We start from the raw sequence: 13,058 nt of genomic DNA, 5'->3' as shown, positions 1-13,058 counted from the left end.
CATTCAAAACAAAAACACATTTGTCTTGTGTAAATCACAACTAATATGATTACGTAAACTGGACAGTTTGTTACTTAATGTAGGTCTATATATATACTGTATATATGTATGTATGTATGTATACAGTGTCCTCCACTATTATTGCCTAGATGGTGAAAATGGGGATTTTAGCTCTTTTCTTACAGCCACTTTCTCTTTTGTGAAGCTTAACAATCTTGTTCGGCACGTCAGAATTATATTCTTTGGTTTTACTCCTTGTGATGGATGATTAAATGAATTTGGCCTTTGTGTTCCTTATATTTATAATCTTGTGGAACAGGAAGTCATGGCTGGATAATTTCGTGCTCCCAGTTACCCTGGTGTGCTAAAAAAAAAAAAAAAAAACCTTAGAAATATGATTGAAAAAATAGATATTTTAATTTCTGGGGGTGCCAATAATTGTGTCCAACATGCATTGGAGAAAAAACATTTATTTCATCATTCCGTTTATTTTCACAGCCACCTTTGATCTTATTTACCAAGGGTGCCAATATAAGTGGAGGGAACTGTGTGTGTGTGTGTGTGTGTGTGTGTGTGTGTGTGTGTGTGTGTGTGTGTGTGTGTGTGTGTGTGTGTGTGTGTGTGTGTGTGTGTGTGAAATAGTTGAAATAAATGACACGCTTGTTTCACTTTTGTCCAGTGTACATGATAAGCAGTTCACAAACTGGATGGATAAATGGATGGAAGTTTCCTCAAACTCCATGTACTGTATACACATTCCACTTGTGTAGATTTTATGGTTTGACCTTAGTCCCAGACATTTACTCATAAAATAACAAAATCCATCATAAACCTATTTAAACCCAATGGCAAAACAATAACGCTTCCCAGACTGATTTAATGTAAAAAGAGCTTATCTTTAATAATAATTTGAAAAAAATAACATGCAAAATAAATATACTCATAATCAAAGTAATAACATATGATGCAGGTGGAGCAGATTCCCATGCACAACTACTGGAAGTGTGTGTAGTAGGCATCACCACAGCCACAAATTCACCTTCCTTTCCTAAAACACACCTTCATAAAACATCCAGCGCCCCGAGAACTGACACTCCTAGACAGGGAGGAACCGAGGCCCATAAGTGCATCATAAGCATCACAGATGACCTATTACATTACAAAAGATCAGGGAAAATTAGATTTCACAATTCATGACCCCTTTAAAAACAGATTTTCACTAGATTTAGCAGTCAAAGCGTGTAAATGAATGTGCTCCAGGGACTGGAATCTATAGTTAGCTGTAATCACTAAACAGCTTTATGTGCAGAATCCTGCTCGTCTGGTTTAGAGCACACTAAACACTGCAGATTTATATGGAGCAGGTCCCGCTTTTATCAGTTAAAAATTGAACTTAGACTGAAACAACAAGTAGCACTTTTTCACAAATTAATAAGGTTTATATTGGCCTGACATAAGTATCTTCTTTTAAAACGAAGAAACAAAAACCAGTGTAATAGTGGAAGTGTTTTACATCTATGAGGTGATTATATGTTCTTGTCCGAATTGATTTACAGATATGAGCTTAAATGACTCCAATCTCATGCTAGGTAAAAATGTAAGTGGTACAGTAAAATGCAGTGTCACTGACACTAATATTAATATCAGAACACGGTTTTTTCCATTAATATAGAATATGTCTATTATAGGCTGCAGTGTGTGATTTGAGGGAGTTGTGAGGGGATGGCAACCCAAAAAGACTAAAGTAGCATCCCTTACCATTCTTCTGACCATCTTTTACATTAATATGGTTGTCTATTACGTAAAACTCATCATGCAAATTAATATATTAAAACTATAGGATCATTTCCAAACTTTAAATATTTAATATCTCTAATCTGAGCACTGGATCAATCCAAGTTTTCATCCAAAAATGCACTAGAAAGGTGCAAGGATATAATCTTCTGTCGTTCAGTAAAACGAAGAGAACAGAAGGTAAGATGGAAAGTGTTTCTGAACAGTCCCCTGATGGGACAAAAGAACGCAGGCTGCTTTATTCAATAACAGATCGCTGTCAAAGTTATATAGAATTGGAAATGAATGCAGTCACAGTGGTTTCACACACATGAGCATTCTTAATAAATGCATGCATGTCAGGTTTAGTGTTGAGCTATCTGCTTCTTAGGGAACTGTTTAAGCAAAAAAAAAAAAAAATAAAAGTGAGAGCTGAAAACTGTTGGGCTCAAAATAATGGGCATTTTGAATGCACTGGTATATATATTAGCTATATGATGGTAATAATTTCTTCTTCTTTAACAAATCAGCCACTGGACATAATATAAATTAGCCAATGCCTGAAAACTGATCAAAAATGAAAGTAAAAAAAAAAACAGTAAAAGAAGCGTGGAAAATGATATGGGCAGCGAATAAGCATAAATCAATAAATCAATAAATCCAAACGTGAATGGACCACTATACTAGAGAAACAAAAATATGAAAGAGAAAAGTCAATGTCCCATAACTAACCTGAACACAAAGGGGGCTTATTTCTGAAAGTGAAAGTAAAAAAGAGACCAAAATCAAGATAGAACAACACACACACACACACACACACACACGGGAAGCTGAAAATACTCATTTAGCCCAAACTAATGAGACGATCAGAGCTGATGATGATGATGATGGAGCAACAACATGATCATTTAATATTGTGCTTGATTATTAACGTTTGAGTGATTCCTAACATCCTAACATTCCTGACCATCTGAAGGCATGTTCTAATGACTGTCAATAATTATCCAAAATTAATATTAAATAATTGGTCATATATATATATATATATATATTCTGAATCAGAAGAAACAATTAGCAGTTAACATGTGCTTAGTGTTTTTAAGACTGTTATAAAAACAAACAAATGAACATGATCAGTTGTTATAATTCATAATCTACACTCTCTGGGTTGACAGCTAATTTTAATGTCAATATATTACTTATATGCACTTATGCTCATCATTTGCTGTTTTAAACAAAAATAAATTAAAATGTTGATGCCTTTAAAAGAAACAATCCCCTGTTCTTCTACTTAATGTATTTTTATTTTGTGTATATGTACAAACCTCCTTCTTTGTACTTTACCCACACATTTTCTCCATTACTTCTCTCGATGCTGTCTGTGTGTCTCTGTATATAAGTCATGATAACGTTTTTGGTTGGAAGAAGTCCGTCACAAAATGGCGTCTTAAAAAGCGGTTTGTTTCAGTAGCGGTGACTTACGGAGTCCACCGTTGTTATCTCTCAAACACGCCTGACAGAAGACTTGATGCTAATCTCAGTAAATGGCATGCAGTGTTTTGTGACACCCTCGCTGTGGTCATTTGGTTTAGCATCCTCAGTTTAGTTTGTCTTGGTAAAGCTAGCCAGGCGTGTGGTGTCTTGTGTATATTTGTGTACTGCTGCTACAATCACGCTATTGACAGCTGTATTTACCTGAATGGCAGATGTAGCCTGGAAGCAGTGTCAGGATGAAATGCAGCGCAGAGATCGAGGATTGGCTGCTGACAAATAGATCATGTCACGGTGAACAATACAGCGGCTGCTGGTGAGGCATGAGATGCCTGTGCAAACGTGTAGAGATACAGAAGGACAGGGACAACGCCTCACAAGCCGGGACAGTCCCCATACAAGACAGGATCAGTGTCAAGAGACATTTGACTCACAATTATTGTGTTTTGGTCACCACCTCCATGGCCTGCAGCTGTGCTCCGATGAGCTATTTTATTGTGTTTATGCAAATGTTTTGAGGGCCAGTTCTCAAAACTGACACTTTAACTTTTAAAAGTGTCATTTTAGTTTGCTAATCTCCCGTTATCTTAAAGAAACCCATTCGATCAAGTGAAGGAATTCAGTTCCCAGTGTTCTCACTTCCTGAGAACATTGGCTTGAGAATAAACACCTTCAAATCAGATTGTCGGTTCAATAACAACATTAATGTTAATGCTTTTAAATGAATTATAATTTTATATATATATATATATATATATATATATATATATATATATATATATATATATATATATATATATATATATATATAGCAGATAGCAAATACAAGGACTGATCACATGCATCATATCACAGCAGAAAAATCAAAATCAATCAATCAATAAAAATAAATAAATAAATAAAAGAGATTAGGAACATTAGTTGCATTAATTATACTATACAATGATTTAAAAAAATTATTTACATTAGACATTATAATATAATATAATTATATTAAACTACACATGGTTGATTAAGCACCATTAAGTATTCTTTTTATATAAAAAATGTTAAAAGAAGAGCATTATAGTTTTTATATTTTGACATATGCATCTATGCACATTTAAGTACTTTAAAATACTTGATTTGCATTTATGCATATGGAATTTACACAAAAGTTTAATAAAATGAATAATGAAAGCAGGATAATTTGAGTAACGATTCTTAGATTTACAGGATAAATGAAATGCTTTTAAAATATTTCCCAAAACACTGGGCGTCTTGGCAGGACACAAACAGTTGGGAAATTGTTTCAGTGGAAAATAATTAAATAAATAAATACATTTGTATTAATTGTCTGGTAGGATGAGTTATTTTGAACGAGATTTCCTAAATCTTATTTGGAAGGAGGAAATTTTAAGACAACGTGCAAATGTGAATCCAGTTTGCATTATTAAAGAGATAGAAATCACAGAAGGAGCAGTTATACAAGACGGAACAAGTATCTTATTTTATAGTTTGTAGTAAATGTGTATGGCTGATTCGTAGAGATAAATTAAATGCATTATCCCCACACGAGGGAGCAGCTCTCTGAGTTACACTTTAACATCCATTCACTGGTCATTACAACCAGGAGAAACCCACTCATTCTCATTCATTCACTCATTCTGGTCTTTCTCTGGATTGCAGCTCTGAGAGTTTCATATCGTTACTGGATATTAACATCCAGTTCATTATATATTAACAGATATTAACATCCAGTTCATTATATATTAACAGATATTAACATCCATAAACCCAGCCACTTCTATTAAACCTCTACAATTAATTCAGAACGTGGCAGCAAGATTAATTTTTAATGAGCCGAAAATAATACACGTCCCACCTCTGTTTATCAAACTTCCAAAAGCTGCTCGCATTAAATTCAAGGCATTGATGTTTGCCTACAAAACTACCACTGGCTCTGCACCAATTTACCTAAATGTATTACTTCAGACGTATGTGCCTCTAGAAGCTTGCGTTCTGCAAGTGAACGTCGCTTGATTGTGCCATCCCAAAGAAGCACAAAGTCACTTTCACAGACTTCTACATTAACTGCTCCCTCCTTGTGCCCAAGAACCAGCTAAAACACATCTCTTCCATCTTTACTTGACACTTACTCTAGCACTGTGTAACTCAGCTGTTTGATTTGGTTTGGATCCTCACTGGTTTTCAGACCCTAGTCTTGCCTCATTTAACCGATTTGCTCATGGATCCTGCATCATCTTCTGTCTCCTGAGTTTTTATTTGTGGTTGGACACAAACAATCGCTGGCATCTCTCAACATGAAGGCAAGACATATTAAATCTCAGCCACACCAACATCATAAAGATCAAGAGATCATGAAAGCCACATGGGACAAAGAGAATTAAGTATGTATAAAACTGAAACTGAATGATCGGAAATATGATAAGATGCTAAAAGACTTTTAATTGGAATCATTGCATCAACAACTATGAATGAAATGAAGTTGATGGACACATGCTTAATATAGAATTGATGCCATACAAATATGTTTTGTAAGCTACAAGCTGCACACTTAGGTTATATGTAGCAATAGCCAAAATGCATTGCATGGAACAAAATTATCGATTTTCTTTTATGACAGAAATCATTAGAATATTAATTAAAGGTCATGTTCCATGAAGATATTTAGTAAAGTCTATGTTTGTTACAAGCTCCAGATATTTTTCATGTTTTATTTCACAACATAACACACATCAGCAGTTTTTGACTTCTGCATTTTTTTCCATTCCCCTGGAAATTCTTTTCCATGATGCAGTGAAGCACAGATTTCCAAAACTGAGGAAGCTCTGGTCTTCACAGATCATTTTATAATCACATTCATTAATTGGAAAATTAGGTGTACGCAGTTTAGTTTCAATTATTACTGGTCTTCTAACAAATCACAGACGCATTCTTTGTTATTGGGCTTCTAATTTGGGGCATGTATATTCACGATAATTTGTTTTTTAATACTAAAATTGTATATGCATTGCACGACTTGTTAAAAAAAAGCAGTATTCCATACTAAAATGCAGTCATAGGATACTCATGATGTTAAAAAAGTAAGAAACTATATATATATATATATATATATAATTATTATTATTTAATATACAGGCATCTGTTTCTATGGAAGCCCATTTCTGCCACTTAATAAAAAAATAAAACAAGGTAATTGTTACTTTTTATCTCACAATCTTTTTTTTCCTCAGTCTTTATAATTCGCAATTGTGAGAAAAAGAAAGTCAGAATTGCGAGATATAAACAACTCCCAACGTGCATTTCTGAACTTATAACTCTCAATTTTGACTTTATAACTCGCAATGGCATTATAAAGTCAGAATTGCAATTGATATTCTGTTTATATCTCGCAATTCAGAGAAAAAAGAAAACCTCAGAATTGTGAGATAAAAAGTCGCAACCTTGTTTTATTTTTATTAATTGGCGGGAACGGGCTTCCGTATTATTATTATTACCAAGCTCAGTAGACAGCGGTAGAGCATCACCACCGACGCCCAAGAAACATCCAGAGAACAAGACCTCAATACTAACCACCGTAGTCCAGCAGGTGGAGGTATTTAGATTCCGAGACTGAAATCACCAGCAAGAAGATCAGTGAAGAAGACACCGCGTGTGTTTTACCGAATCAACAGTGCTCAATGGCGGGGCTCGAGTTGCTGTCGGATCAGGGATACCGACTCGATGGACGAAAAGCGTCCGAGCTGCGCAAGGTTCAGGCCCGCACGAGCGTGTTCGCGCAGGCGGACGGATCCGCGTATCTGGAGCAGGGCAACACTAAAGCGCTGGCTGTGGTGTACGGACCGCACGAGGTCAGGCCTTATATCTATCACATAGACCAATTATAAAATATTCAAACAATACGGGTAACTGTTAGTGTGTGTTTTATATATATATAAGGTATGTTTAGTTTTAAAAGGTTACAAGTGCATAGTTTTGAACACATCTGCTTCTCCGTCGTACTGCAGTAATTAATTAACAAACACGCGTCTTACTCATTACCATGCAGGTGATGCATTCGGGAAGAAAAAAAAACTACAGATTTACGTTTTCATCAATTAAAGTTACATATACTGAGAGCATGTACAATGTTGTGCTCAAAATTAGCCTAATTCATGGTAACATTTCATTTTCAAAAGCGTAAAATAAAGTTTAAAAAGTTGTAATTGCTGTATACAATACTATTAAAAGTTTGTGATGATTTATAATATGTTCTTATATCTCTTTAGCCTGTAATTTGCTTTTGTAAGCTCATGATCTTGTTTTAATACTGTTATTTTCAGTGGTTGCAATTTACTATTTTTCATTGCATTATTTGTATGATATATGTATGTTTACAGTGTAATACATTTATTATGCATCTATATCTATATATTTATGGAAAAATTAGTTTGTTACATATATATATATAAGAATATTTAAAAAAAATTGTACTGTATGTCTGTGTATTTATATATACATAATAAATAAACACAGTACATACATTATATAAACAAAAACCTTATTTTGGATGATCTGAATCATTTAGATCTGTCTGACTCCCTGCAGATTCGAGGCTCTCGCAGTAAATCTCTGCACGACCGTGCGGTCATTAACTGTCAGTTCAGCATGGCCACGTTCAGCACGGCGGAGAGGAAGAGACGTCCACACGGAGACCGCAAGTCCAGCGAGATGAGCCTTCATCTCAAACAGACCTTTGAAGCCGCGGTGCTCACCGAGCTCTACCCACGATCACAAATCGACATCTACGTTAAGGTAAGAGCACTCGACTGAAACTAAATGTAATCTAGAAGTGTGTGTGCTAACCTGCAGTAACAGGTTATACAAGTATTATACTGTATATAAAAAAAAATTCTGCTTTCACTGACAAAATTCATTCATTTTCAGAATTGTAACCATTCAAATGTGAGTTGTTTGTTTACATAATGACACTGGTGGTGTTGTTATTTTTTAAACACAATATAGAATTTTTTTTCCCCATATCCCAAGCATTTTTGGGAGTTATTATAGTCTTGGATATGTCAGCGATTAGCAGCAACATAAATTTCAATGCATTATTTCTTGTGCATTTTTCCGTAATGTCCAGAGTCAAACTATTGCTTTACCTATTTTAAAATGTTTTCTAAAAGGAATTGAGGGTGAAATATTAGAATTTCAATAAAAAATACACATTTAACAATTTATGGTGTTTACATTAATACAGCCAAAATTATACAAAATAGAATGTAAAAAATAAGTTTTTTCCTTCAAGAACTGGCCCACTGTGGTTTCCACAATTTACCCAGATACTATTTTCAGGGTCTTGATTTATAATACCTTAATTAAACCTCCCATTACCTTTAGTCATTTAGCAGAGGCTTTTACCCAAAGCGACTTAAAAGAGGAGAATGGAAGCAATCAAAAACAACAAAAGAGCAATGATACGCAAGTGCCATAGCTAGTCTCAGACAGCCTAATGTACACGTAGCGAGGTTTTATTTTTTTATTGTATAATAAATCAAAAGAAAACAGTCTGTCTGAAGTGTCTCTGTGTATTTGTACAGTACACAGCCTTTCAAACTATACTTCATTTGATGATAATTTTTGTCCAGTGTTTGCGCTATCTCTCGCCAAAAGTCATGACCAATAAAACTGTCTTTATACTTGGTTAAACTAGAGTTGTGGATATCTCATCACTGTGTGCCAAATTTCAAGAGAGAAGTGTCAAACAAATCAAAAATTACATTTCGCAATGCAAAATCGTAAAGAATTTAGCTTTTTCACCAAAAATTTCATGGAATCCAGAGAAATCACAGTACATGTAGGGCAAGGCAGGACACCTCAGTTGAATGAGCTTGACCTTTGACCCCCTCAGATGGCATTACATAAGAAACCGGTCCACTTCGGGTGTGTAATATAGCCGCATGGGCTCAAGAGTACTTCTGAAAACCACAGTTTGTTAACACAGTCTACTGCTGCATCAAGAAATGCAACTTGCAAATCTATTACTCCAAGAGAAAGAATCACTTAAAATGCAAAGTTCAGATCATATCACATTTTATTGGCGATAATATCCACAATCCCTGTCTCTGGTCCTGTGCTGTAGATTCTGCAGGCAGACGGTGGGAACTACAGTGCTTGTGTGAATGCTGCTACCCTGGCTCTGGTGGATGCTGGTATTCCCATGCGTGACTATGTGTGCGCCTGCACTGCTGGCTTTGTGGAGGACACACCGCTGGCTGATCTGTGTCACGCTGAGGAGAGCGGAGGAGGAACATCGCTGGCTCTTGCCCTGCTTCCCCGCAGTGGAAACATCGCCCTGCTGCAGATGGACGCCCGGCTCCACCAGGACCACTTGGACGCTTTAATAGAGGCAGCCATGACGGCGTGTAAAGGTCTCAGTAAAGTCCTGGATGACGTTGTGCGTCAGCATCTAGAAGAGGTTTCAGTTCTGACCAGAGATTGAGGAGGAGAGCATCTTTGATGGTTAAACGTCCTGTTAACTCCCTGAAACGGACTGTGTTACCATTTGGCTGAATTGACAGATTTGAAAGACAAAAAAAAAATATGGATGAAACACCATGTATAATATCAACAAAAAACTGTTTTGTGATAATAAAGATGTCCATTTTGAAAGAGTTTTCATGAAAAGGCATTGGTATGTTTCCAAGCAGTTGACAGTTTTTCCTTTTGTGTTCCTCTTTACACAATCGTTTTTGTTTCCCCAAACATTTGTTCCCCATCTATTTTGTACTGCCAGTAATGTATGTGCAAAAAACATTGTGCATAAACACATCCTAATTGGGGTATATGAAACCAGGGAATTATGTGAGTTCATGAAAAGCTATTAATTAACTATAAGTAATTAAAGTAATATTTAATAAATAATACAATTTAAATAAGTCATTTTAAAATCTTGTTTACAGCAGTTAGCATGGCAACAGCTCTATTTCTGATGCTCTATAAGCGCCACCTGCTGTCTGAGAGTGGATTTACAGTTATTCAGCCTGTCTGATGTTTTTGTTCAGACCAATGAGAAAACAAGACCAACATTTTGTTGCAAATCTGTTAGATAGAAAACAAACAAATGTTAATTCCAAAAATCTGAACACTTTAATACTAAAATAGCCTATGTAGAACTGTTAATGGAGCAGATATTACCTTATCTTAGTAAAAGTTAGGTTTATTATTTTATAAACCGTTTCTTTGTCAGAATTCATTTGTACATATAGTACATGTTAGTAGATAACACAATATGTTGTAAGTCACCCAACCATTATTTTATTTTTTTAAATCATTTTAACAATATTGTGATATTGATAACTGATTATTTTGGTCATGATAATCCTATGAAAACATCATGCCATTTTATCTCTAATAACATTAGCGGTGTAAAATCATTCTAATTAAGAAAAAAAAACAAAAACGTAAAAATGGATAAAAACAAAATACATGTTTTTGGAGTAGACATGCAAATGTGCCATTGGTTTAAAAAAAATAATTAAATTAAACTTTGGCTGACAAGTAGTCTGAAAAGCCCTATCCTAAGTGATTATTGAAAGTGTATTCGTCATAGATGGCTGCAGATTCAATCATGTGCATGTTGACTCGAACATCTGCGCAAAAGCTTATGTAACCAGTCAGTTTGTGTGTTCGATCGGTTTAGTGCAGCAATGAAAGGCTAATATAAAGCATGTCATTAAAGTAACTAAACCCCTGCTCAGAGCCTGACTCCACCCACTGACAATATTTGAAAAATGCTGAAAAGTGGGCAGATCACAGCGGAGATAGAGGGGACGAACCTAGGGTGGGAACTTGCGGTCTTCCAGGCCAAGTGCATGCAACCACTGGCGCTTAATTTTAAAGTCTGCTGGTAAACTCTGCAGTCCAGCAGTGCTGTCGCAACCAGCAACACACCTCCGTACCATCCTGACCACTGTACTAAATACAGATAAATCTACGCAACTTGAGGATCTAAATAACTATATAATTGCTATGCTAAATAGATGCTATAATAGTCTATCCTGGTCGTTACCAATACTCGCAATTCCAGCTCCTGACTCACTACAGTGATTTTGATGGTTTTATACTGCCAAGGGCGTGGTAGCTCGTACCAAGGGGCGTGGTGAGCTGGAAACTGCTTATGTCACCTGCCACCGCTTACGTCACTTGCAAAAAGGAAACATCCAAAAGGAAAAATCAACTGCAGTAGCCACCGTTCAACCTGAAGAGGGCAGTACTCACACGTTTTTACACCATATATTGTAGAATTAAAACACTTTATACTCAAATGTCAAAAAAGTTACTCGAATCAATGAACAGCACTAATAAAGCCCCATTCTTATAGATCATTAACTAAAAAAAGTTGGTTTAGGGTTTAGTTACTCTTTAACCTTGTTAAAGGGAGAGCTCACCCAAAAATGAAACTTGTCATTTGTTGTCATTTTGGTTTTCTTTACACACTCAAAAAAAAAGAAATATTCTTTTTGTAAACTTTCGGATTAAATAAAAAATATCTTAATTTGTGTTCTGAAGATGAACTAAAGGTCTTACTGGTTTGGAACGACATGAGGGTGAGTAATTCAATCACGTCATTTACATTTATGGGTGAACTCACCCTTTAAGAATGGCCCAGTGCTCGTTTAATTTGTTGTGATGAAAAAGTGGTTACACTTTATTTCAAGGTGTCCTTGTTCTAGTGTAATAGATTTAATTACTGAGTAATATGAGTTAACTACATGTACTTATATGGTTAGGCTTTGGTTTAGGGCTTACTTGCATGCATAAGTAATTGTTATAATAATAGCTAGTACATGTAACGTGTAATAAGGACACCTTCCAATAAAGTGTTATCGAAAAATGTCATGCCTGTGACAATAAGGTGCTAACCTGTAAGTATCCTACTTAACCACACTTAAATAAAAGTCCTTGTATATTTGCAGATGTACTTCTTTAATATTTCTGCCATAATACTGAAATCTTCACTGTCCAGTGCCAAAATAAACCAAATCAGAAAACTGAACGGAATTATAAAATAATACAATGAGTGTTTGATAAATGTACCCCAACGCTACCACAAGAGCCACTTAATGATTAACAAGCTATAATGAATAGGACTATTCTGAAATTATTATTTGTCCTATTGGTGCCATTTATTATATTATATGGAAAGATGTGAAAGAGTTTTTGACTGATTGATTGCAGCAGCCTGTGAGAGATGGTGATGATGAAGGTAAAAAAAAAAAAAAAACATTGTAATGAATCAAAGCCCAGCAGAGGGAGCCTATTGTCCTCTGGACAGTTTCTTTAAATGATTTTTACATTGTGTCGTCATCTGAACTTTTGCATCATATTTGCATAAACGCTTAAGCATCTATTAAAATGTAAAAAAAATAAAAATAAATAAATATATATATATATATATATATATAAAGTACAATTATAATGTAAAGAAACCACCATAACACTTATGCAGAATTATTTTTAAAATACATTAAGCAATTTTAATAGCAATGTATTTTTTATCAATTCTCAAAGTAAACAATGAGTTGAACATCCTGAAAAAGACAATGAACAGTGTGTGTAAATGAAAGACACTGTTACCCTAACTCTCAATCTTTAGTGAGTTCTGCTACTTTATCCAGCCACAACAATCAATCAGCATAATTATAAGCAACTAACCCTTTAGTAAATACAGAATTACACTGTAACAACGACATCTAAAAAAAAAAAAAAAAAAAAAAGCAAACTAACTGCCATATTCCAAGTATTTA

The 13,058-nt window shown here is 35.1% G+C and overlaps 1 protein-coding gene and 1 long non-coding RNA gene across 2 annotated transcripts in view; both read left to right on the top strand.

Moving 5' to 3' along the window:
- The window catches only part of LOC132096871 (uncharacterized), a 207,753-nt gene that overhangs the window by 135,236 nt on the left and 59,459 nt on the right, over positions 1 to 13,058 (top strand). The gene's annotated exons all lie outside the window — the stretch shown is intronic.
- exosc4 (exosome component 4) lies at positions 6,895 to 10,101 on the top strand. Its single transcript, XM_059502525.1, has 3 exons — positions 6,895 to 7,118; positions 7,855 to 8,061; positions 9,392 to 10,101. Exons 1-3 carry the CDS (start codon positions 6,948 to 6,950, stop codon positions 9,749 to 9,751), a joined length of 738 nt encoding a protein of 245 aa, XP_059358508.1. The 5' UTR covers positions 6,895 to 6,947; the 3' UTR covers positions 9,752 to 10,101.

This window comes from Carassius carassius, chromosome 20 (assembly GCF_963082965.1).
Source record: "Carassius carassius chromosome 20, fCarCar2.1, whole genome shotgun sequence".
Lineage (NCBI taxonomy): Eukaryota > Metazoa > Chordata > Actinopteri > Cypriniformes > Cyprinidae > Carassius > Carassius carassius.
Note: the sequence above shows the minus strand (reverse complement) of the source record. Positions and strands in the feature narration are given on the sequence as shown.

Bases quoted from the DNA above. Each gene is read 5' to 3' on its own strand.
- exosc4 (XM_059502525.1), top strand. From the start codon at position 6,948: ATGGCGGGGCTCGAGTTGCTGTCGGATCAGGGATACCGACTCGATGGA. The intron at 7,119-7,854 runs GTCAGGCCTTAT...GACTCCCTGCAG, and splicing joins TGGTGTACGGACCGCACGAG to ATTCGAGGCTCTCGCAGTAA. The intron at 8,062-9,391 runs GTAAGAGCACTC...CCTGTGCTGTAG, and splicing joins AAATCGACATCTACGTTAAG to ATTCTGCAGGCAGACGGTGG.